Source organism: Lates calcarifer, linkage group LG17 (genome assembly GCF_001640805.2).
Source record: "Lates calcarifer isolate ASB-BC8 linkage group LG17, TLL_Latcal_v3, whole genome shotgun sequence".
NCBI lineage: Eukaryota > Metazoa > Chordata > Actinopteri > Centropomidae > Lates > Lates calcarifer.
The window spans coordinates 9,790,627-9,817,900 of record NC_066849.1 but is presented as its reverse complement, the minus strand read 5'-3'; the positions used below and the strand labels follow the sequence as shown (position 1 = coordinate 9,817,900).

Here is a 27,274-nt window from a genome sequence, read left to right as displayed (position 1 = left end):
GATATCCATCTGACAGCATTTCACTGTTACATATAAAGAAGACATTCCTTATTCACAGAAGACATTTTAACATGTTACAGTGACATGAGAGCTGTCTCCAGTGATGCCAATGTAAACTCTAGTTTTACTTCTATTTCTATCAATTTCCTTCTACACAAGTTAGCATCCTAACAAGCTAGCCTCATGTAATACCACTTTGTGATAGTGAGTCAGAGTAGCGTCTGGTCTACCCTCAGGATAAAGAAATAACGCTAGGCAGTGGCCGTATTCTAACCTCTTGTCTTGTAAATGCAATGATGGCTGATGCTTTTGGAAAGTAAACAGCTGTTAATTCTTACAATGGCTATGTGCAGCTATAAAAACTTACATATAGCACCCTCAAAGAAAAGTCCTCTGGCCTTCCAGAGTCACTATATATTATAATTTTACAGTCTGTTGACATCAACATCAAATATGTAAAGCTGGTATGGCTAACAGCATAATATCTCTTAACAGAAACAAAAATAAATAAATAAAAAAATAAAATAGATGTTTCAAATCAATTCACCCCCCTTGTGTATAAATATTGAGCCATTTCCAGAATAGAACATCACTTCAGGCAGTAAAGTTGTTTCTAATGGAAAGTGCTGGATGACTAAATGTTGCCTGGCAACAAAAATAGTAAGATAAAGAAACCTGACCTCCTATCTGATGCCAGTGTAGCTGTGAACAATATATACTGGCAATGATTTCATATATAATTCATCTGTCTGACAGTGACAGACAACTGCCATCTGTCTTGTGTCACAGATAAAAGGCAACAAGAGCTAAATACAGAGACAAGACACAACAGGTAGCACAGAAAGGCAGGAAATCATCTACAGGTATGAGGCAGGAAAGAATGCCTCAAATACTACAGCAACCAGGCAATGATAACTATCTGTAAATGAAAATGCTACCCTAGATATTTTCTGAAGAGGAGATGAGCAGCAGTTGCACAAGCAGGTGGCCGATGGCGGAGACAGTTAGGTGAGGTCAGTGCACAGGGGCGGGAAACTCGCTGAGGACGTCTAGTGGACAGGTGTGTTTCCATCAGGTATGGAAAACAGCAGCCTGGGAAGAGAGTTTGAAGCAGAAGAGTGGTGGGGGGTAGAGGGAGATGGTGCAGACGTTGCCATGACAACGTCAGACACCTACAGTATTGTCCTTTCGAAGCTGATCCGAACATTGCGGTTTATATCAGAGCTGCATATTGATTCTGCCTGCAAGAAATAGCTGGTGTAGTTTGGACTGGTGAACATCCCCTGACTTTATGGATGAGTTTTAACATAACTGAACTTAACTGAAAATTATGCTCTGCCAGCAACATGATGTCTATCTGATGAACCAGGCATTTTAATCATTTTATTACATGTAATGTAGTTAAAACTGATGCACCAGTCACTTTTGCACTACTGCTGTTTAGGTTGCTTTACAGATTTTTAGCTGTTTTACTGTTTTTTAAGCGCTGTGTCCTCCCATCCTCACTAATATATATATATATATATATATATATATATATATATATATATATTATTATATATAATATAACCAGCCACAAGGTAAGATAGGTTTATTAGAGGGAAACCTTGAGAATTTTATCCTTTAAAAAAACAAGATCAAATGAAATACAAAGACTGAGTGAAAGTGATTGTTCAGTCAGTCCTCTGTCAGGAGAAACAGCTCCATCCTCACAGTGGCACCTCTGCTCAGCCCTCTGTCACCTGCATCAGCTGAAGGTCAGCAGGGAAGAGCACTGTTGTAGTCCTGCTGCGTAATCAAAGAGATGTGACACACTGATGGTTATTTTTGACTCAGCTTACTACTAGGTAACAGTAGCCTCTTGGACAGCAGCTCTGTGTGGAGCTGCTGCCCGGTTTTCACAGGGGGGGGATCATGCTGTGTACAGTAGAGTGTACACTGCTCTATCCACCTGCTGTTGGCCTGTGGTGTATTAGCTGGCCGGGGGCCTCTGGGCTTATTAGTGAGTGACTGCAACCAGATATGGGTTTAGAAAACTGGCCATGTGACTGACGGGGAAATTGGAGACACTTTTAAATGTGAGGAGGGGGCAGCATTTGAGGGTCAGTGGAGGAAGTTTGTGGTTACTGCTGTTACTTTCAACACCCACAAGCTATTTATGGAGAAAAAACCTTTCACAAAGGCAGGGGAGTTGCTATTGTTTTTAATGGAGGCTGCATGGCCCTAAGTCATGCTAATGTGCATTAAATGTCAGACCAACTACATGCATGCCAAGGTAGATGGTTGAAGTCCTTGAAACCTTGTAGACAGTGCTGCCATTAACAATAAAATTCACTCACCCTCATATTGTCTAGTCTTTATATAATTCAATCTAACTCTGCCTGTTGCTAAATAAAAGCAGTCCTTGCAGATATTATTGTTTTATCAACTTTCAGATGTCAACATGTCCTATGTCCCAAATAAACTGTAGATTATTTACAGTTTCATATACCATTAAACACTGCAATCATTAGTTATTTTCTAATGAAAGCAGTCATTCAGAGTTAAGATGAGCCTGCTTACTACGTGCCAGACATGAGCATCCTGGCAAATGTCTCATGACTAATGATAGTACACTAAAACGATTAAAGTAACATCAGATTCCCAATTAAAGATCAAAACCTCTTGGGATGAAATTGATTAAACATCAGAAAATAAGTAATAATTTATCAAGTAGTCAGCAAAGCACATTCATGTTAAGTGCCAAGGAATCAGAAATGTACAAAACAACCATCCACTACAGTATACAGTTATGCAAATGGTGCAGTATGTTTGCAGCATCAGCAAATATAATGTAAATGATTACCTCACTGGAAAACAACAAGAGGAGCTGCTATGGGAATAAGCCATCAACTTATAAAGCTAGCCTGAATCCCAATTTAAATCTCTTAAATCCAGCTGTTAGAAGCTGGACCACAGTGTGAAGAGAAGAGGTTTAGATTCTGATATTGATGCGCAGTTCTGCGGACTACATTACTTTCCACCTCTCGACTCCTGAACCTTGTGAAAATCTACTTTAACTTGGTGATTTAGACGTAAAGTCTAATCTTCTTGGCCAGGCTCTTGCTACAGATTTATTCAGACATTGATTTTGGTGATATTTAAGGTGAGATTTGGCAATGCCTCTAGAACAGCTCCCGTTTGTAAAGCCTGAACCAAAATCGGTGCACTGTCCGTGGGTGCAGCAAAGACTTCTGCTCTAGTGTCCTGTGATTCCTGATAGACCGCAATGAAATGACACCAAATATGTGGGCTGACCGTGAAAGGCTATGTGTTCAGGCTGCTGTGTCTGATGAATCCATTTGTGGGTGGGGGGGTGTTAGCATTTTTTGATATAACTAATGGGAACAACATCTGAAATTTTCAGATTTTGCTGGTAAAAGTGATTTTTCTTTAACCATATTTAGCTCATTTTAAGCTTGTCTGCTATCAGACAGCGCTGCTGGCATTTTCAGACAGTTAAATTTATTCAGTGGCAGGCTGGCTAATGGGAATATTCATCTCTGAACCAGGGTGAATTGTAAATTAGAACATGTGTAGAGGTGAGGGACATTAAAGGAGTTATTAAGTCATCTATAACAGTAGGAGGTGGTAATTTAAAACTTTTTAACAGGTGTGCCTGTTTCAATGCAGTACTGGTAAGATAGCCATAATATATTGTAGCTTTTGATCTTTCTCTAATTTTGTCAAACATCAGCACCCAGTACCCTCTCCATTTTTTGGGTGGGTATGTATGTGTCTGTTGTTACTTCTGATATGTATATTCAATGTCCCTTTGTGTTGGGGTCAATTATATCAGTGGTGCTTAATATTTTAGTGTCACTTCAGCAGCGCAGCCAGAACATATTGCAGGCTGGGGACACCCTAATGTGTGAACCAGTTTGTGTCGTCGTGACCTTTTGCATGTTTGAACACACTGTTAGCCTGACCATTAAATTATTATGATGTTTTGGAATATGTTTTCTGAAGTTACTTTCCATCCCACAAGTTGGCATTTAATGATGGGTTTATAAAGGGATTACTGCGCTGCTGCGAACATGGTGTAGTGGAGGGAGAGAGGAATTGTGCATGTGTGTGTATGTCTGTGTGAGTCATATGACACCCATAGGCGGGTCAAACTAAGCAAGCACCTCTCATGATAAGCCTAAAGCCTCAGAGACTTATGGAGATGATGTGATGGGCTGAGTTATTGTGATGCACTGAGTCGTAGCCCTCTGCTATGGTGGCTGACCTTGTCAAGCATTTACTCAAAGACACTAGTGGCTGGATATACCGTGCAATATGCTTGTTGATTGGATTGTTCAGTGTCACTTTCATATTTTATTCAGCTTTTATACATGCTGCAGAGCACATTAGTTGGTTTTCTGTTTCCTCACGCCATATAAATGAGCCATTTAAGTGCTTCTTGTGGTGCTTTCTGCTGCAATTGTTTTCCCTTTTCATGCATTTTAAGATGTCTCACATGAAGTCTTATGAATAGAATAGATTTTCAATTTCCCTGTTACCCTGTTTTCATTTACAATGCATGAAATAGCTAGAGAGCAAAGCAACCATCAGATATAAAATTGACTCATAGCTATTAGGGGATTTTCCTGTGCGTCCTGGCAAATGATTTTAAATCCTGAATGCCTGTGATGCACTGTCGACCATTGTAAACCAAACTGTTTCAGCTGAATCCAGACCCAGTCCTTTGAGGATTATCTTGGAGCTCTAGCTTTAATTTCACTGCTGTGTCGGGTCAATTAGAGTTTGTAATTGTAATTCCACTCATTTAGAGTGTTTGATCGCTGCTGTTGAAGGGGAATTGAGTTTAAGTAATTTGTCTCGCTGTCTGTCTCTTTGTCTCTCCCTCTCATTCTCTCTGCCCTCCTATTCGCCCTCCTCCTTTTTTTTTCTTCTGCCCATTCTCTCTCTTTCCTCAGGTGTCTGGCCCAGTGATTCAACCCCAGACAGGAGGAGGAGGAAGCTGCGGAAAGGACGGCCATGGGGGTGAGTCTGGGCCCAGATGTAGGCTGGCTCCTGCCTTTCCTGTTCTTGCTACTGATGATCATGCTGTCACCTGCTCAGAGCCAAGGATGTCCCCAACGTTGTGAGTGCATTCCAAAGCTCAAGACTGTGTCCTGTTACGGTAAACGCCTGTCTGCTCTGCCAGACGGCATCCCACTGGACACCAAGATCCTGGATCTAAGTGGGAATAAACTTCGCTGGGTCGAGCATGGTGACTTGCTTCCATATCCGCGTCTTGAAAAGCTGGACCTGAGTGAGAACATGATTAGCGTCTTGGAACCAAATGCTTTTTCTAGCCTCCAGAACTTGCAGTTGCTTTCACTGAGGGGTAATCAGTTGAAACTAGTCCCCATGGGGGCTTTCTCACGTCTCTCCAACCTAACTTCACTGGACCTCAGTGGGAATAAGATTGTGATTCTTTTGGACTTTACTTTCCAAGACCTTAAAAGTCTAAAAAACCTGGAAGTCGGAGACAATGATCTGGTTTATATCTCCAACAAGGCCTTCCTGGGTTTAGTGGGGCTGAGGGAGCTGACCATTGAGAGATGCAACCTGACTTCTGTGTCCAGCCAATCTTTGTCTTACCTGCATAACCTGGTGACTCTGCGGCTCCGCTACCTCAGCATCTCTGCCCTAGAGGACCAGAACTTCCGGAAGCTGGGAAACCTGAGGGGGCTCGAGATCGATCACTGGCCCTTTTTGGAGTACATTTCCCCTCATAGCCTGCAGGGTCTTAACTTGTCATGGCTGTCTATTACGCACACCAACATCACCTCTGTGCCGACCTCCGCCCTGCGCAGTCTGGCTCACCTCACCAGCCTCAACCTCTCCTACAACCCCATCTCTGTGTTAGAGTCCTGGGCGCTGCGGGACCTTGTTAGGCTGAAGGAGCTGCATCTGGTCAACACTAACTTGGCAGTAGTGCAGCCATATGCGTTGGGTGGTCTACGGCAAATCCGCCTTCTTAACTTCTCCACTAACAACCTGGTGACCCTGGAGGAGGGAGCCTTTCAATCTGTCAACACTCTGGAGACGCTGCGTTTGGATGGAAACCCTCTGGCCTGCGACTGCCGCTTGCTCTGGATCCTTCAGCGCAGGAAGACCCTCAATTTTGACGGTGCCTCCCCAGTGTGTATGATGCCTGTTGAGGTGCAAGGGCGGGCTCTTAACGCTTTCTCTGACTCAGCTCTCTTTGACCACTTCACTTGCCAGAAGCCCAAAATCCGCAACAGGAAACTGCAGCAGATATCTGCCCGTGAGGGGCAGGTCGTGTCATTCATTTGCAGAGCAGAGGGTGAACCAACGCCAGTGATATTCTGGATCTCTCCTCAGCGCCGCCGCATCACCACAAAGAGCAGCGGCCGCTTAACTGTTCTACCAGAAGGCACACTAGAAATACGATATGCCCAGGTAACAGATAGTGGAACTTACATCTGTATAGCCAGCAATGCTGGTGGAAATGACACCTATTTTGCCACACTTACAGTTAGTGGGCTGCCGCTAGATGCAGCCCTCATGGCCAACCGTACTTACTATGCTGGGGACCTTAATGACACAAATCTAAATGATACTAGAGTCTTCTTGAAGTTTACTCTGGACCTCAAGACCATCCTCATATCCACAGCTATGGGCTGCATCATGTTCCTGGGTGTAGTCCTGTTCTGTTTCATTCTGCTGTTTGTGTGGAGTCGAGGGCGAGGGCAGCACAAGAACAATTTCTCAGTGGAATATTCCTTCAGAAAAGTGGATGGACCCGCTGCCAGCGGAGGACAGGGTGGGGCACGCAAGTTCAACATGAAAATGATTTGACTACTTTGGTCTGTTTTTCATATTCTTAGTATTTTTTCCCTGATACTGTTTACAAGCAGTCTCAAGTAAGGACGTAACAACATTAGAATGGGCATCTGTGCTCGCAAGACATTAGAATCTGTTATTTATAGGACATTTTACTGAGTCAAGGTTTTGTTATTGAAGCATGACTCGATGTATGGGAAAAAGGTGTGGATTTGATATTCTGTATTTCTACTGCTCTTTATTGTGTGTTCCACATTATTGTGCAGAGGGAGATCTGGATTATATTTAAAGATGTCTCAAAATCTTGAATAGACTGTTAAAAGACCAAGTAACAAAAGCGCTCAGTCCCCCCCAGTCTTTAACCTCTACAAAGCTCTTGCCAACTCCATCTTTCTTCCCTACAAGGATCTCTGTCCTCTTAATCTTGAAAGGATTTCACCTCTCTGCTCCATCTGAGGTGATTTGAGCTCTCTATCTCCAAACTCATGAATACACAATAACAGGGTGGTGCTCAATGAATGCCAAGGACTTGCCAATATGTATTTGAATAGTTCAAGCTATATACTGCGTATTTAAACTCATCTACAGTCAGGACTTTAGAGCACTGCTATGTCATAAATATAGAGGCTCTGCTTTTTTGCTGATGATGGGTTTGTACAGAATACATTAGATATCAAGAGTCTACACTCTGCAACACTGCCAATTTGACCGTAAAGCACCAACTATGTAATAACACTGTCAATGCAAAGCCATGGTAGAGAGAAGTCACTTCTCATTGGATTTGTCAAAGATGTAGAAAACAAACTACAGGTTAAGCTACAATTACATGACTCATGCACAGTTGTGTGGTGACAAATCAGTACATGCAGATGCACACTTACAAGTTAGGTTTTCCACTGTCTCTTTAGTAGATGCACTGTACAAGACTCTTACCCTCTTAAACTGAACATCCTGTGTAAAGATGGCCGCATGTACAAAGTTGTCTTCTTACTTTGAACAATGTGTATTATTTGTATATGAAACATTTGGTGGGGTGTGTTCATCCCAAAGTTGAATAGATCATACTGTATAGATAGGATATATACTGTATAAGATGTATTATATATTTTGTAATCATTGACATCCTTGTGGTTGTTTATAGTAATGTCGAGTGATCAGATTTTACTGTTCTACTGTAATTCTACTGTCAAAGTCTCTTTTTCAAATAAGTGATATCCAGTCCAGTTATAAACAAAACTTTTACAGTTTCACTGCATCATATCATCAGTTAAAGACTTGCCTGCTTGCTTCCCTGAGTTCACACAGCAAATCATGAAGGGCATTTATGTCAGGCTTTAGTTCACCTGCCTATTTCTGGCTGTATAAGTGACAGTGGGGAGGCTTGGCTGACCAGCAGGGGAAGGAGTTGTAAGTGGGTTTTCATCGGGACCTCGATCTGTTTGAGACACGTGGGGGGAAAATGCTAATGTGATAAAGACCTTGCAGATTGGAACAAAGGTCATAATGAAACTGAGTCAGAGAGGACAAGGAGTTGAGGCATTCTAGGGATGACACTGTCACAACAAAGGGCTGGATGCTAGCTGGTAACAATACATGCCACGTGTACTGTAAGACAGGTGTGCAACATTTTGTAAAAGTTTGGAGAAGTGGGTTCTGAAGGAAATTTCAATATGCAGGATTAAGATGTAATTATTTAATTTGGGATCAAAAAATTGTGTTTTACTATAACAAAGAGTGTTTCTATATTCCCTCATATAACAAGCATAATTGTCTATTCATATGCTGATGAATACAATTTGTATTTGAGAATGTAATACAATGTTGTTGTTTATTTTTGTTCTTTCACATGAATTTGCAGTCATGTCAACTGAAAACGACATTCATGCAAATGTGTCGGTTTTGGGGCCTTGTACAACATCTGTGGTAGTTTCCATACCACACTACACTATATATTAAAATCCAGAAACTAGAGGCACTAAATCCAGTTTCCATCCAGTGAGAAAACAAGTGACTTGTTTTTACCAGTTACACTGCATGGTGTATCTCTTGATCTGTGGGTCCATCCCTGAGAACCAGTACCACCAGTTGAGACATCAGCCCTTCCTGTTTGGCTTCAACTACTTCATTTTTAACTGTGTTACTCTGCTGCACTCTGTTGGCTGTAGATGGCATTGAATTCTACTCTGTGGCCTCATCAACTGTAAGACTCAACAGTAAACAGTTTATTCCATTTCCCTAAAGGCAATTATGGAATTGATGGAGGGCTGACCTGGATCCAGTAGTACTGGAAGTGGAATGAATTTCGTGTTACAACTAATATAACATTCCTCACGCAGCAAAGCCTCCCCCTCTACTTCTTCTGCCGCTTATAACGTGTGGTTGAAACTGGAAAAATAATCGAGCGTCATCCCATGTTACATCATTTAGTGTTCACCCATATATACTGTACAACTAATTTTACAAACACAACATTTAATAATGAACTGTGAATATGTTGATGGACTGATTTGACATAAGTTAAACTTCTCTGTGATTTGAATATGTAAACAATTCAGTCATTTTTTTCCATTGTCCTTTGCTGAATTCATCCTGTAAATATGGAAACCATTGTGTCTGGAAATTGTGCTAGACTGTTTTGTATTGTATTGTTTTATAAAAAAAAAATGAAACACACTGTTTATAAAGCATGCTATATTATCTGCTATGATGATGTCTCGTCCCCTGTCCCATTTTTATAGCAGTTATCTGGTCTCTCAACCCTTATGGTGGCAGTCTGAGATGCTGATTGAGAGTCTAAATGACACCTGTGACCCTGTCACTGTGAGATTTTGTTTTGCAGATTTTATTTTTGGTCTGTTTTCCCAGGATTTTGTCCTGCCCTAGTTCATTTTAATACGACGTACTGCATACACTGTATGAGGAGGGTTATTATTGTTCATTTTCTATGCATTCATCAAAACACAAGTTACAAAAATAATAAAATTTTGTGAGCAGAAAAAAAATAGCTTTCACACTTTTCTGTGTTGTTTGTCATAGGCTTTTACATCTCAACTGTAGAGCCATTTAGCTATAATGACTTAATTCACTGTAACCAGTGTAACATATAAAACTAAACTAAGCCCCATTGTTATTCACTGTGTATATGAATTCATACTGTGCTATTCTGACTGGTAGCTGCTCAGGTCAAAGAGAAACATAAAGTGGTGTGTGCACTTCAGGGACACCTCAAGGAGGAAGTAGAGCAGGCAACAGGAAGATGATCAACACCCAGTACATTTAAATGCATCAAAATCTGTTCTTTGTAATCCTTAAAGGCCCCCTCCACTCAGAAATGTGTATTGCTTGTTGTCACTTTACAGTGTCTCTTAGTTAGAAACTACAATGCTGTTTTTGTATTCATTTGTTGAAAGTTCCTATGTGCTGACTAGTTTAACACGAGTACCTACAGGATTTTGTGACATCACAACTAGTTTGGTGTTGTGGTGCAGTAGGCAAAATATCTAAGTGTGACATGGAAACTTGAAGCCTCCAGTACACATACACTAAGAATGGACTTCTTTGACACTTGCAGTGATACAAGTGAAATTGGAGACATCTTGAGCCTAATAATTAAACTTAAAAATGAAGACTATATTGCATATCCATAGAATTTCTAACAGGGCCGTTTAACTTTTCAGAGGAAAAAACCGGTGCAGACATAAAGTATTATGTCTTTACATTTAAAAGACCAACATAATGTAGTTGTGTAAAGAGTTGGACCACCACAAGGCTCCAAAACCACTTCAGTGCTCTTTGACTGTAATGGAAAGATGAACATCATTTTTCCAATAATATTTCCCCTTGTATGGGAAAACAAAGTCTGTATAACACATTGGTCCACAGTCTTCCATGAATGTGTCACTGTGAAGACCACAGCAAATGATTCATATCACACTCATTAAACCATTCGGTGACAGTTCCAACGACCACTCCCCCCAAACGAGAAATGTTTCATCAAAAGATAAATCACTCAGGTGATTACTCACAGTAACTTTGATTTGCCAAGGACTATTTACCTCTCAAGAGACAAGTGGATCAAACTCTGTCAGGAAACTGTCTCTTAAAAGAAGCATAAGAGAACCAGCAGAGCCCCTCACTGTGTGGTCAACCGTTCACACTTGTACCATTCTCTTGTCACAGCTACACTCCCCCAACTTCATTAAAAAATGATAAAGAGTTACTCATCTGACCACATCACTTTTTTCCACACCTCTGTAGACTAGTGTGAATTGTGTTTGCACCTCTGATCTCTCAAATCCACGTTTGACTTTGTAATGCGTCACTGATGATGATTTTTTGGTCTTTGATCATTGACCTAAGGGTAACCCAAAATTCAAGTCACCTGGGCCTGCTCAGCATTTTCATACAAGTTTGAGGGAATGATAGCATATTAATTGCTTGATTGTATCATGCACTACACCTGTACGGAAACATCGGCATGTATATTTCTCCACTCATTTATTAAGTTTTTTCTTTTATGAGTCACCATCGAAATGCTAGTATTTAATATAAGAGTTCCTCTAATTTACAACTATGTCTAAAACGTTATTGAAATTGGAGAAAATATCTTAAGGCTGCTTTGATGAAAATACAATAGCAACTCTGTGAGTCAGGTGGTAGGTTAGTTTCAGATTGTGTCCATAGCTTTACTTTGGTTACCACTTAGAGGAAACCGTTCTTGTTGTGATTCACTTTCATTAATTATACACAGAGGTGGTACATTTACTTTATGAGGAAGGTTCTTATTGTTTATTTCTATGTATTCATCAATACATAAGTAGCAAAAACACATGACATGTGTGAGCAGAAAAAAAAAAAGCTTTCCCACTTTGTTGTGTTATTTGTAATAGGCTTTTACATCTCAACTGTAGAGCCATTTAGCTATAATGACTTAATTCACTGTAACCAGTGTAACGTATGAAACTAAACTAAGCCCCATTGTTATTCATTGTGTATATGAATTCATACTGTGCTATTCTGACTGGTAGCTGCTCAGGTCAAAGAGAAACATAAAGTGGTGTGTGCACTTCAGGGACACCTCAAGGAGGAAGTAGAGCAGGCAACAGGAAGATGATCAACACCCAGTACATTTAAATGCATCAAAATCTGTTCTTTGTAATCCTTAAAGGCCCCCTCCACTCAGAAATGTGTATTGCTTGTTGTCACTTTACAGTGTCTCTTAGTTACGACACTACAATGCTGTTTTTGTATTCATTTGTTGAAAGTTCCTATGTGCTGACTTTAAATTTTAGTTTAACATTTTGTGACATCACAACTATTCTTTAGGCCAGTTGTGGTTCAGTACTCACAATATTCAAGTGTGATGTGAAAACTTTAGGCCTTCAGTACACATACACTGAGAATGGACTTTTTTTTTGACACTTTTCAGTGAAATAGGTAAACATCTTGTGTCTAGCAATTAAAATTAGAAATTAACAATATATTGCATAACCATAGAGTTGTAAGAATGTCTAACAGGCCATACAGAGTAAATTATCATTCTAAGCAGAGTATTTTTATATCTTAAAACATGTCTGCATTAGATCTTTGAAATATTTTCCATGGTACAAAAATGGCACAAATTCCTGCATATATGCTTAAAAGACAAATCAACATTAAGTATGTTTGTAAAGAGTTGGACCACCACGAGGCTCCATAACCGCTTCAGTGCTCTTTGACTGTAATGGGAAGATGAACATCATTTTTCCAATAATATTTCCCCTTGTATGGGAAAACAAAGTCTGTCTAACACATTGGTCCACAGTCTTCCATGAATGTGTCACTGTGAAGACCACAGCAATGATTCATATCACACTCATTAAACCATTCGGTGACAGTTCCAACGACCACTCCCCCCAAACGAGAAATGTTTCATCAAAAGATAAATCACTCAGGTGATTACTCACAGTAGCTTTGATTTGCCAAGGACTATTTACCTCTCAAGAGACAAGTGGATCAAACTCTGTCAGGAAACTGTCTCTTAAAAGAAGCATAAGAGAACCAGCAGAGCCCCTCACTGTGTGGTCAACCGTTCACACTTGTACCATTCTCTTGTCACAGCTACACTCCCCCAACTTCGTTAAAAAATGATAAAGAGTTACTCATCTGACCACATCACTTTTTTCCACACCTCTGTAGACCAGTGTGAATTGTGTTTGCACCTCTGATCTCTCAAATCCACCTTTGACTTTGTAATGAGTCACTGATGATGATTTTTTGGTCTTTGATCATTGACCTAAGGGTAACCCAAAATTCAAGTCACCTGGGCCTGCTCAGCATTTTCATACAAGTTTGAGGGAATGATAGCATATTAATTGCTTGATTGTATCATGCACTACACCTGTACGGAAACATCGGCATGTATATTTCTCCACTCATTTATTAAGTTTTTTTCTTTTATGAGTCACCCATCGAATTTCAATATAAGAGTTCCTCTAATTTACAACTTATAAAATGTCAGCTCAATGACTCAGAGGGTGGGTTAGTTTCAAATTGTGCCCATAGCTTTTCTTTGGTTACTACCTAAAAGAAACTGTTCTTATTAAGATTCAGTTTAGTTAATGATATACATAGGTAGCACATATGCATAATGAGGAGGGTTAGTATTGTTCATTTCTATGCATTCATAAAAACAAGGGTCACAAAAATAAGCTAAAGATTGTGGGCAGTTAAAAAGAAACAGCTTTCACACTTTGATGTGTTGTTTGTTTCTCATACAGTACAAAGTGTGATGTGCATCACTGTGGCTCATCTTACACTTAACTTCCCTTTGAAGAGTAAAATGGACACCAGATTCTACCATTCGCATTGAAGTTAGATCTTTAGCAAAGTTCTGTAGAAAACTGCATTTGACTGGGAAACGATTGCACCTGTTTTTCCTCGAAATCACAGTGAGTGATTTTGTTTTTTTAATTTGTACTTCAAAGTAACACACCTACCCATTTGTCAAGAATTGACTGTGGGTACCTTCACATGAGCCACTGAGAGATGTGTCATCATCCAAGCATTAGACACAAACATCAGACTGTGAAATTACAATATTAACCGTTCGGACTGATCTGCACTGTATTCTATTCATTTAATAGTTCTTTTTAATTACTCGGAAGAGACAGCAGTCACAAAATGCACAATGCACCGAAACCCCCTCCTCTCATGCATCTCTTGTATTTGGTTGAGGGAGGAAATGCACTTTAACACACCGACACTCAACTTCTGCTTTACCAAAGCTATTTCCAGCTATATGATGGGAACACTGATGGGTGATTGAAATGATGTAACGCAGTGTGTGTGCATGCATGTATGTCTATATGGTTCGTGCGTGTGGGTAGTAATCACACATTTTGTGTTACCATGGTGTTGAAACGTGGTGGGCTAAATGAGACTGTAGTGGTTAGCAGCTGTTGAACAAACAACTCACCTGCAAAGAATGTGTGCACGTCTTTTCATATAGATCAGTTGCAGATCAGTTGACAAGTTGCAAACAAATATTTACCAAGCATAGTTTTTCCTCAGTTACAAAGGCAGTTTCTGTTTTGTTTTTTAATCCTGATAATTAATTCAAACCCTTTAACTCTGATGACACCTTTTCATTTAAAGCTGTATGTTTCATCAGCTAAAACTTGATGGACATTGAGAAGGTTTACCTGAAGCTCATTATGACTAAAGTGTGCAGAGACCAAGATGACTTGAATGTCATGTCATTTATTGTGTGAATTTTCTGCTTAGAACCATATACCAAAGTTCAGTTTTGGTTTCTGAACTTTGTGATTAATTAGTTTCAATACAGAGGGTTCAGTGGTGACTGTTGGCATGCACTGCCAGCTGCCACATGAGCCTGTTGTTGACAATGTGGTTGCAAAAAGATGTTGTAAATCGGAATGTAAGTCCAATTGCAGGTGCAGTCAATGTGCTGTATCCATATTTGGATACTGAGGACAAATAGGACAAATGATACCATCAAGACTGGATTCATTGTCTTGCTTCAAAGCCACAAAACCTTCAAAATCCCTTTAACTGTGCATATGCTCAAAAATTATTTTACTTACACTATCAAATTCCACATTAGACTGAAACAGAGATCAGGTATTCTGTATTTGTTGGGCTGAAAATAGGTTAAAATGTGACCTATAAACAGTAGTATCACCCACATCTAACCAAAGATCAGCCAACACAAGACTATCAGTAGATATGAGATATGAGTTTAGGGAAATACTGGCTTCAAGAACATGGTGTTAAGGTAGTTGTTGCTCTAAGGCAATGTTGCCCATGGGGAGTCTGTCTGGGCTGCAAGAGGTATTTCAGTTGAAAGAGTCACATTCTGGCAATTTTATCACAGCATACAGCAAAATAAGCCATGTTGGGGTCAAATTCATACATGTTGTCTGAGATTTAGTTTGTCTATGAATACAGAATAATACAGCACATAAAGTCTGATGTCTGAGCTGCATCTAATATTGGATCATTACGCATCATTATAATGTAGTGTGGAGAACCAGGTAACTACAGAAAGCAGATATGAAACAACTGTGACAACAAAATGACAAATTTTACAGCAGATAGATGTGATTCCTATGATTTCAGTTATATTCAACAGTTAAACATTATACAAGTTACAAAGAGACCCCCATCTTAGTTTAACAAGTCTGCAATATTCAACAGCAAAGGGCAGAGGTGGCCCACAACCTACACGCTCTCTGACGTATGGAACAGCATCATTGGGGTTTATGTGGCTTGGAAAATATTATTCATTGACTAACTGACCAACACTACTAAGATAAAACAGCCTACAATAATGTTTTTCACTGTTTTGAATTTATGCAACTGTTTTGCCAGCTACATGTGGGCTTATACAGTTTAGCTAGTGGTGGCTACCAGAAACAAGCAGAGAGTGCCTACAGGATTCAGGTGGTTGGTTACAGGTGGATTTGGGGCTCCCCTTTCATGTCGCCGTAGTAACGTCTTCTACTGATCGTTTGAGGCACGTGGTGGTGGTGAACATAACTTCCCACCTGTTACCGCCCTCCCGGTGAAGCTCTTTTCTGATAGGTTGATGCCAAACCGTTCAAAAGAAAATGGCGGAATCTTGCGTACGGACGTGGCTCTTCTCTCGTGGTCTCCTCTCAAGAACTCTCAAGAGGTGAAAAAATACACAACAAAGACCAGCATGACCAGTGTGGCCACTTTGTCTCCTTCACATGTGTAAGTATATGTTCCTTTGGCACACAGTAACTGCAGCAACACAATGTTTTCTCCCGCTGTTTGTACTCAACACACGAGCTAGCTAACTTGCTCCAGTGTTACAGCATGCTAGCACGGCTGAAGGTGAAGTACTTGATACTTTCTGTAACCTGCAAAACAAGACGAACTCATCGTCATTAAGTTAAACACTGCATTAGGAAGAGTATTAATGGGAAACTGGCACATATGTAAGGGGATAGTTATTTTTAAGGCACGTGTAGTGATTTGTTCGCTCAAATAACCAGTTCTTCTGCAAAATGTATTTAAAAAGGTTCCCCTGATACGTGCTAGGCTCTCTTTATTACCAGTGTTAGTAGATAAAGTGTTTTTACATTATTCAAAGTGCTACATTGCCTAATGGAAATTAGGCTAACTAAACAAAAAGAAATGTAAGAGTGAAAATAAGATGAGGATGTGACTTATAAAATTGAGTTATTTCTCAAATTAGTCTTGTCTTCAACTTAGTATGAGTCTGCTTATGGACACTTTGTAACTACCTGCTGATAACAGCTTTATTGGCTATGTTTAATAGTCATTGCCACAGGAGCTGATAAGTTATTGCATTTCTGTCCATAAACAAATAAAAAAATGTTATATTACAGAAACACGTATTCAACTCCTGCCGGCGCTGGCCATTTCTTTGAGTTTGTCTTTGAGCCAGCAGGACTGGCTCTTTGCTTGGCCAGCAGCAATGATGCCACTAGCGCTGTTGGGCGAGGAGCCAGCAACCTGCAGCAGGCCTTGGCACTGCTGACTCAAAAATGCACTGAAGGAAACAACAGGTTCCAACCAGAAGAAGAGAGTTTTTAGCTGTTGTTTCTGTGACTTAATGCAACAGTGTTAATTTTAATCTCTGTGGTCAGACAGTTGGTTTTTTGAGTACTGAAGTCCACAAACCCTCACTTTGCCTAAGGCTATAGCATTGTAGGGGTCAGCCTCTGTATAGGCTGGTACACAGCTTTTATCTTCTCTGTTGGGAAAGCAGACATGATTTTTTACATCAGTTTCTTAATTATGGAAGAAGGGTTTAGGGTCTTTAAAAACAGAGAAACTTAAGTCTTTGTTCACAGTGCTTTAATGTAATTGTTTTAATTGAATATATATATATATATATATATATATATATATATATGTGTGTGTGTGTGTGTGTGTGTGTGTGTGTGTGTGTTCAACACATTGTCGTGCCACAAGGTTCAAATACACTGTAGCCACAGTATGGTGGAAGATGACTATGTCTGCCCACACAGGAAAACCAAAGAAATACAACATCATACTGCAGTGTTTCCATTTGGAGGAAGGTTGCAACCTACAGTAATCCTATTATAATAATAATCAACTTTATCTTTTCAAAATTTAAAAAGATTTCACCAGGAGTAATGCAAGCTTTCAGCTGCATTTCATTGTATGAAGAAAGGTGGTGAGAAATACTCGACTCTATATAATATAGTCAAGGCTACAGCTGCTGGTTAACAGATGTACATTAGCACCAAGAAATGCTTTTCCATCAACAAAATAAAAACTGACATTTGACATGCAACTTGTGCTGTTGCAGTTGTGATCAACATTAATACATTTGCTTGTGTGGTTGAATAATTAGCAGCCCTGTGAAGTGAGAATGTGCACTGAGATCAGTGACTACTGTTATCTTATTCATAACCCACATCTGAACATCTGCTCGACTTTAACAAGACGGCACACAGAAAGGTAGCTGAAGTAGCCTCAGAGCTCTATTTTTGAGGCCCGCTGTGAACTTGTATATGAATGGATTCTATTCAGACACTTACTAACTTTTCTGGGGGGGTGCAGTATGTTCTTCATATGGCTGTAGTGTGAAGGATTAGCATTCAATATAGCACTGTCAGTATGTACTGCAACACGAAAGGTGGTTTAAACGTCTTGTGCATTTAAATAGTACTTCTTTAATGCAGTATTCACCATTTGCCATCGATTCACAAAAACAGATCCCTTAAAATGATTCTTTCAGCAGTAATATTTAAAAGAACGTAGAGAGAACTTGAACTATTTTTTTCTCATTCAATCAATTAAAAGCCATACAGTAATTGCACCACTGTAATGTTGGACAGTCAATCGGACATACATTGTCTTGGTGGAGAGTAGTTTTTTCCTCCTTTGCTGGTGATTTTGCGAGGTGGAGCAGGGCACGATGGGGAGAGCACCCCTGGGACCTGCTGCTCTTCCTCCTCATCTGAGGCGCCTCTTGTAGGTGTGGGCCTCAGCAGAGAGGCTCCAGGACGGGATGAATGGGTGGGCAAGAGATTTCGAGGGAGAACAAAGGGGGCGACAAGGCCAGAGCTGGTACCGCCAGATGTGTTTAAGTATGAGTAGCCTCTCATGGTATGGAGGGCATATGCAGGAATGAAAAGAGGGTGAGAGGGCTGTTGGCTTGGTATAACAGAAGAGTCTCTAGCACCCCAGTAGTAGTCCCTCTGCAGGGACTGGTAGTGGGTGCTGGTGGCAGTGATGGGCTGGGTGCTGCCGTGGATATGGTGTTGCAGTTGGTTACTCTGCTGTGCAGTGTATGTTGCAGGGTGAACCAGGCCAAAGTGGAGCTTGATGGCCATTAATTCAGCACTAAGTCTGGCATTTTCCTCTTTCAGGGCCATGAGATGAGCCTCCAGCACATAGTCATTCATCCGTCTCTTCTCCCGTGACCGCTTGGCCGCCTCGTTGTTCTTACGACGTTTCTCCCAGTAGAGGGCGTCCTTCTTCTCTTCAGGTATGAACTCCCTTTTACGACGGGGTCCCTTACGTGTCACTTCATTTTCCACTTGTAAAACATGGCTGTCTTGGGCTCCATGAAAAGGTACAGACTGGGACTCCATTGTAGATAAAAAAAATAAGTAACAACCAATAGAGACCTGAAATTCAAGAGGAATAGAGGAAAGTTTTTAGTCTTGTGTTGGAGGCTGAGTAATACAGGTACTTCCTTCTTACATAAGCTGGTAACCTAATCTGATTTGTGTTTTACCTCTTACTGTGGGTTGATTTGTCTTCACTGAAAGCGGTGTAGTAATTCTGATTTCTGTGATGATTGTAGTCTGTGGGACTGCTGCCTTTTTTTCATGTGCAAGTTTGCTTCCAGTTATTGAAAGGTCACAGCAATCACCTGTTGGGGGGAAAAAAGTTACCAAAGTTAAATATTGAGAAGTTTATTCATCATGACAACAACAAAACCACAACAACTGAGTTGATGCTGAAAGTCATTGTAAAATGGCTTGTGGTGGGGGGCAGGAAGGATGGCCAACCTAGGGCCTTCATTCACCAAGGGCCTCAGTAAGAAACTTGTACACCCTTCTCTCTCTCTTTTCAACCAGTAATGTTGTTTTACTGTTTTGTAAAATACTCTCTACTCCATTGTGTAAGCAGAAAATATAAAAGGTCTGCTGTTGTACCTGTACCTCTTTATTCTTTTGGCATTGTAGTGTTCCTACAGTGTTGTCTGTCTGGAACCCCTTGGGAAAAAAACTGTTCTGCTGAACTTAGCTTAAAGGAACAGCTGGTAATCGGTACACTGACGATTTTCATGGTGTCAAATGTTGACACTGGTACAGTGGACAGTACCGTTTATTGATACATTCAGACTTGTGGCATGTTCTCTCCTTGGTACTTAAGTTATGTTGGTATTGCTGCTCAGTGGATTTTTGGTTAGCATGACCTCTTGTTTCTCTGCTGTAAACCTGTCATAAAGGCCTGTAACACTGGGCTGAGTGTGGTGATTCTGATGTGGGTGCTTTATGAATAAACATAATACCTTTGAGTAGCGGACAGATCTCTTCCCCTTTATCTGGAGAGAGACCAGGCACACAGGGCTAGTCCCTATGATGTAATTATGATGTTATCATATGTAGTATCAAAATATCATAAACTGAGTGTTGATTGGCTACAGAAGAACATGTTATCATATATTTTAAGGAAATTACAAGGTAGTGTGTGATATTTAGGTAACACAGTATTTATACTACACAGCTCATTGTAAGATAGTGAACTGCACCACATGTTCAGACAGAGATATAATAGAAATATTATAGTATCATGACACGGAGCTGCACAGGATTCATTAGGCATACCGAAACTGCTATTTCTACACTGTACCTATGTACAGTATTACTGATAAAGGTCTTCAGTGTTTGGGGGAGATGTTAGAGAAGTGCACAGTGTACGCATGTAACTCTGTCTCACACCTTCAGCATTCAAACCTCCTTTCCTGACCCAACCTCACCTCCCACCTGTCTAGACCACATGAGGAAATGTGACAACAAACATTAAGCAGACACAGAAGAATGTGGACTAATTTGTTTAAGAATCAGTGGGCCTTACTGACAATAGTGAGTTTATGTAGTAACAATCATACCTAGTTCCATATTTCAGACAATAGCTGCTGTACTGATCTGCTGCACAGATCATGGGGAGGTAACTTTGGGGAGTTCGCACAGATAATCTTACAGATTAGTGTGGCCAGAGGTTTGCTGTTGTCACTTGAATGGCATATGTATGATATTGTGCTATACAAATAAACTTAAACCCATCTTAAAATGATACAGAGACTTTCCTGTGGTTGTCTTTGCATAGCAAATAAGAAGTTATCTGTGGAAATTAATACAGCGTATTTGGGTATTTTCCTGAATTGCATTTTGCACAAGGCTTTCTTGTGCAAAAGGTTGTTTCAGTTGAGCAGAGAGGTGGTTAATTGAGCTGGTCATATATAAATCATATAAACGCAGCTTTAGAATCCGCTCTTAAGTCGAGTTTGAGTCTGTGCTTCTCACTTTATCTCCCCCCACCCTGTTCTTTGATCAAAAATGTCCACCTAGTCACCACTTCCCCTTCTCCACCTCTTTTATGTACTTGCTTCACCTCATTCTTTTCCATTCTGGTGTGCGAAAAGACAGCCACTGAGGGTTTGTCCATTTCCTTGCATAAGGCTGAAGGTAAAATAAGCTGGGAAGATCCAGTATTTTGAATAACCACGCTGAGAGGAATGCTGGCAGCTTTTAATAAATTCTCTTTCATATACGTGGGTTTGTGGGTGGTTTCATGGGAAGCTGTGCAAGAAGGATGAACATTGTGTTAAAACCACAGCAGCCCTCCCTCTACATGTGCATAGCAGTAACACACACTGACTGATGCACACATTGAGCCTATGCTTATGTCTTTTAACTCACTGATGTTTCCTTCACACCTTTTGTGTTGCAGACAGCATAGTAACCGAAAAGTTAATTTCTAATCAGACATCATACAATGCTTTATGCTTATATCTGACACCTCATGAATGAGCTGCAAGATAAACAGGATTTCACACTTGAGAAACTTAAGCACTAACCATAACTTTGTAGTCCATCCTGTTAAGTTGTAAGTACTCATTTTTATTTCTGTCATTCACGTTTAAAGCATCTTCTCAGCACACTAACTGATCTTATAGTCATTTTTTGATGTGCCAGTCAGACTGAACCAAAGGCATCAAAACAAAAGTATCAAAGAGACCATGCACCCGGTGTGCAGTGGTGAGAATGCACACAAGGTTAAAAATATTCAGGCCTGTGCCCAGCGACAACGTAGATCCTAAGCCCAGTACGTGTTTGTAAGTCTGTGTGAGAACATGCACACCTGCATACTTGTGCGTGATGCAAAGACTAAGCGTTACTTGTACTCAAAAAAAGCAGCAGCAGGAAGAGAGCGAAACAATAATCATGTAGGGAGACAAAGAGAGAGAGAAAATAAAAAAAGAGAGGGTTCCTGAGTGAAATCTCTCTAGAGGCCAAGCCTGCTCACTACTCTGCTGCACATTTGCACCTGTTTCTTATTGACTAATTATAGCCAGCCTGCTTTTTAGTAAGAAACTTCTTCTTTTGGTGTCTATCCGTTTTCTCATACTCAACCATCTGCTGTTGTCTTGCTGTGTACTCTGCCAGCCATTATAAAAATAGCCATATGAGGAAAATTGGTCAGTCCATATCTCAATGTACTGTGTTCGCTACTTTTCTAAACTGCCATCAGGGAAACTGAAATGAGCTTATTCTCTCTCAGGAGGATTAAAGAATTTGGCGTGGTTCTTGGCTTGAATTGTCTGTTAACGCATACATTCCTTGAAGGGCAGTGCTAATAACTTGAAGTGCTGTCCAATAAAGGTTCAGCGTGTGTGGCACTGTCACAGGAGGAAACAAATATAATATCACAATTTATACAAAGAGCATGGTAGTAAGCCATCAGTGTTTGGTGTAACGGATGAATGAACAATGTCTTTTATTTAAGTCGTCTGTGTTTTACCGTCACAAACTAGATATGCTGCTTTACTATTGAGAGCACATACACAATTCTTCCTAAAAATCTGATAATCCATAGGTACATACTGCATCAGGGTGATTTCTACTTAGTAGAAAGGCTGAATGATTTTGGAGAAGATCTAATTGTGATGTGATGGAGCATTACCATTTAAGAGATCACTGAAATATTAACTGATCTGTGTACTAATCCAAAGATGAGAATGAAAATATATGAATCCAAAAATGTATTTATTCTAACAATAAATTAACCATAGCACAATTCTCACAAAACAAACAGTAGCATTATGTTCAAATGCTGAAACACTGAAGGGGAATGACAAGAGACTGACTGACAAGACTGACTTCATTCTACCATTTTTCCTTCTTTTTCTCTTCTTTCTCTCCCTGCAATTTTATAATAGTCAGCAGCAATAATTTTCCCACGGCCGGCCACTGCTACAAAGCATGTATAGCGGAAACACTGCAGACTTGTTGGTGTCTTGGTCACAGCTCTTGCTCTTGCCGGGAATTGTCAGTCGGTTTTAACTCGTCATAACACCAGTAGATTCAGCTTTAGCTGTGTCCATTCTCAGGATGGGCATGCAGGTAGAACGTGACACCGGAGCAGAGAGAATCGGAGGTAGTCACACTGCCTGCGTCGTGCTGTCGCTCTGCCTCTGTTTTCATCAAGTATCTAACTCCACAGTTATTTTTGTTGTTTGGTCATTTCAAGACCAGATCTGGTTGTAAAGTTTATAGCCTATCACTCTGTTGCTCTGGCAGTGCTCTGTGTGTGAACTGTGAGGCAGTTAAAACAAAGTGTAACGACGCATCCACTGACTCTGTTGTAAAAAGAATCACAGTCTTTGCGATTTGCCAATTGCATTAGTTCAAATCGCGATTGCGGTTTGATTCTGATAAAAATCATTCAGCCCTAGTTTGTACTTAAAACAATCCAGATGAGATGTGATAATAACTGATCTGTGAAGGGTTGTAGAATTCCAAGTAGCCTGAATTCCTTGAAATAGTAAAATTATTCTGGCTTTTACTGAGTATAGAATAAGAACATGTTTTCTCAGGTTGAGCACATGTGGCTACTGCAGACATGGTGTGGTATTTGCAGCCCATCACTGTCTTAGGTTTCATAAGTATTGTGCAATCAGGACCATATATATGTTGCATAGCACTCTATGTTTGTCAAAAGAACAGACACACTTGTATGGTGCGGTGCAGTACAATAGTCAGGTAATGAATACCACCTTACACATGATGGTTTATTTGGGATTTAAGTGTTGAATTATACATTTGCATACTGAAAGGCGTTTATGAAATTTCGTCCCTCTCACATATATGGGGGACAGATTTTTAAGAGACACCTTAGAGCACAGTGCAACCTGAAACACCACCACCAGCTACAGCTTTAAAAATTATTTAATTATTATTTAAATAAAAACTTCACTGTCACAGTTTGAATGAAAACTGAATGTTTTCAGCTTTATGAAGGAATTATTACAGCACTGGTCAACTAGATGACATTACAACATAGATGTGTTTCTACTTTTTTGGTCACTCTCAAAATAGATGGAAATCACATGGTGTTAATACACTTATGATGACACAAACTTTTGTGTTTAGGCCACAGAAAATATCCAATTAGGAGCTTCTTTTCGGATCGTCAGGATATACAGTAATCTCCATTGAATTTACATTGCTGGTAAAATGTTTTAGAATACCCCTGTTTTTCCAGTTTTTATTGAAATGAAAGTAGTTCAAGTCTAGTAAACCTTAAATGGAACAAAAGTCAGGGGTAACCTGACCAAAGAAAAAAAAAAAAAGTTTAGGTCCCCAAACACTGAAAGATCTTGTAAATTTCATAGAAAACAGGCTATGGGGGTTAAAATATGGTTATTTCACAGCTTTCCTGCAGCAGTGGAAGTAAACAAAGCCTTGAAAGTTAATGCAAACAGTTTCTACACGTGTTTAATTACAAACCCTCTGTGTGTACAAACAAACTGTTACTACAGCCTCTGATGCATTAATAGGACAATACAGTAGGAAGTAGTACATGTTGCTATAAGAATGGTGAGAAGAAGGCAAGTAACAACACAACATAGACTGGTTGGTCAGGGGTTCATCCCACAGTGAGTTAAACATTAGAAGAACAGAACCAGAAAGTGGCTTCGAATGATGGAAGACCAGCAGTCTCCAGATTTAAACCCCACAGAGCTGGTTTGGGATGAACTAGACAGAATGCGAAAGCAAAGCAACAACATGCAACAAATTTGTGAAAACTTCTGCGACAGTATTAAGACAAACTTTCCAAACACTGTTTCATTTCCATTGCATACTGGTTTTGTGATCCTTACATACGCAAAAGGGTGTAAAACTGCTATATGAGGCCCACATGTAGATTAAATTTATGATTTAAATTTCCATGATTCCTTTTTGGTAAATTCAGTAACAACTAGGAAAAGTGAGGTGTTAAAAAACTTTTGACCGGTAGTGTAAATGATCTGAGATAAGGTTTCAAAACTTGCAATGTAAACAATGTAATTCAAACCAATCATGTAAAAGACTATTATAATCACACTGTCTGATTTTGCATATCTTTACAATTTAAGTTAGATTAGCTAGTTAGATAACAAAACAACATTTTTGTCTTTCATTTCCTGGATATGACTATTAAATTATTTTACATATAAAGTGCAAACTATTGGAAAGTTCAGTTATTTATTCCTAAATTGATTAAAAATCATCACTATTTTATTGTAAGAAGGACTTTTACAAAAGGAACTCACCATGTACAAATCTGTCCTCAGGAGTAATCTTGTAAATATTTACAGGGTAGCAACACTTCCTCTTCCTCAAACATTTCTTGCCAGATAACAGAGTAACATTTTCAGGAAATGTATTATGAATAAATTGATATTCTTAACATAACATATGTAAAACTGAATATGGGAACTTGTAATTTGGCAACATATTAAAACTTCCAATTTCAACTGTTTACTGAATTGACGAAACACCTCTGTGTTGTGCTGCTATTAGCACAAGACATTGGTAATATGTGTAAAAACCATCAATCCTTTGGTTACTAACACCTCAACCATATACTTCTCTGAACACATCTACTGTTATACACATGTCCACACCACTTGACCTGTTAATTTGAGCTTGAGGCCTTACCTTCAACAGTTGTGTGCAGAAAGTCCACTACCGCCGAGGTGCCAGCGACCTAATTCAAAGATATCTTGCCCTCACCCAGCGCTAATATACAGCCTAGAGCACGACTCTCCTGTGAGACTGCGTCATGCGATTGATGCACTTTTAAACAGAAGGGGGCTCATAACGTCTTGTTGCTCTCAGTCCTACCCTCTCACCTCTGCTTTCTCTCACTCTTTATGTGTTGCTTTCCTGTCTTTAACTCTGTCCACCTCTGTTGTCACATGAAAAGTGGCTGACTGGTCCCTTCATCTTGATAGTGTTGTGGTGTTAGTGGCTTGCCCACACAGGGGTCTCCCCTCTATGGCGCTGTTGTCAGTTTCAAACTGACGTATGTTGTGTGTTGTATTCTTAAATTGAACAAAAATTTTCAAACTCTATTTAAGAAAACCTCTATAATGTAGTGGTGCCACTTAAGTCATTCTTTGAATAAATCCATGCTGTATGTTACTGTCTTTGCAGTGTGTACTGTTGTGTTTGCTGTACTGTGGTGAGATCATTATGTGTGATGTATAGTGGTAAATCATATGATTCATCCACACAAACATTTCACATTTCAGGCACTGGCTTACCTGATGCCTCTTCCCAGAAAACACTTTAACACTTTAGTATTAGTAGTATAAGTAGTAATATTGCAAGGGATGCAGCCACAAGACCTAGGCAAAAGATATGAGCCGAGCTCTGTGCCCGTAAGATATCTACAGCACAACTGAGGGGACTAAGCTGAAGTGACTGACATGTTTCTGAGTGTTAAATAAATCTTCAGCACCTCAGATTCAAAGAAAAAAGAGAAGTGTCACTTATCTGTGTCGAAGTTACGACTACATGTCTGCACATTTAATACTGTCTCGTTAATCTGCTTTTTGCTCACTTTGCTCACTATAAAAGCACTTGTTGTACGTTTTAGAAATGCAATTTAACTTTGTAGTTGGAATTTTAGAATGTGCCTTTTGTCGTGACTGGAAATTTTTTTACCTCAACCTCCATTTCTATGTATAGATGCTGTCACATGTTGACAAGTGATATTTGTGCTTCCTGTTGTGACGTGCTTAAACCGCTAATGTTAACATATATGAACCAGAAGTCGATGAAAACACTTTATTGTTGTTATATGACCAAAAGACGCAGTGTAATCTGTATACATCTACTAACCTTTAATTTTTACACTATATATTTAGATGTCTTTTCAGTCTAAATGTCAGTTGTGTCTGTGGGACGGATAAAACTGTGACATAGTCCTGCTGTCAAAACCAGAAAGTATATTACATAAACATTTAAATTTAACATCACCTGACATTTAACAGAGTTAATAATATTTTTGAACTGTATGACTCAGAGTTGAGGATTTAGTGGATTTGCACAAAATGAGACAACTGTTTCATGTTAATATTGATTTCCAAATTAAAATCAGCCATGAAACCAAACCTAAATCTACTATTCTATTCAAAAACAAAAAAATAAAAAAACCCTTCAATCAATTTTATTTTTCTGTCTTGATCTGTAAAAAGCAGTTTAAATTATGTTCCTTTACAAATACTTGACCACAAAACATGTAAGATGGAACACTTCAGTAACCTTTACTTATAAAATCAGAAGAATATAAACACAGTGTTTACGTTATTTACCCTTTGGTAGTTGTTAGTTTAACCCCGCTA

At 39.6% G+C, this 27,274-nt stretch overlaps 3 protein-coding genes across 3 annotated transcripts in view; 2 read left to right on the top strand and 1 right to left on the bottom strand.

Moving 5' to 3' along the window:
• The window catches only part of lingo3a (leucine rich repeat and Ig domain containing 3a), a 34,433-nt gene extending 24,591 nt beyond the window's left edge, over positions 1–9,842 (top strand). Inside the window, exon 2 of the mRNA XM_018667400.2 lies at positions 4,962–9,842. Coding sequence (XP_018522916.1) covers positions 5,023–6,855 — 1,833 coding nt within the window. The 5' untranslated portion in view covers positions 4,962–5,022 and the 3' untranslated portion in view covers positions 6,856–9,842. The remainder of the gene's footprint in view (positions 1–4,961) is intronic.
• Positions 9,843–18,012: 8,170 nt separating this feature from the next.
• Positions 18,013–25,883, bottom strand: nfil3-4 (nuclear factor, interleukin 3 regulated, member 4). Its single transcript, XM_018667395.2, has 3 exons — positions 25,584–25,883; positions 19,106–19,243; positions 18,013–18,995 (listed from the first exon to the last, which is right to left on the bottom strand). Exon 3 carries the CDS (start codon positions 18,957–18,959, stop codon positions 18,201–18,203), a length of 759 nt encoding a protein of 252 aa, XP_018522911.1. The 5' UTR covers positions 18,960–18,995; positions 19,106–19,243; positions 25,584–25,883; the 3' UTR covers positions 18,013–18,200.
• Positions 18,796–27,274, top strand: part of atp8b3 (ATPase phospholipid transporting 8B3) — a 41,168-nt gene continuing 32,689 nt past the window's right edge. The window contains 1 exon segment of the mRNA XM_018667393.2: positions 18,796–18,853. The gene's annotated coding sequence lies outside the window, so the exon portion shown is untranslated.

Coding starts and splice junctions, on each gene's coding strand:
- nfil3-4 (XM_018667395.2), bottom strand. CDS start 18,959: ATGGAGTCCCAGTCTGTACCTTTTCATGGAGCCCAAGACAGCCATGTT.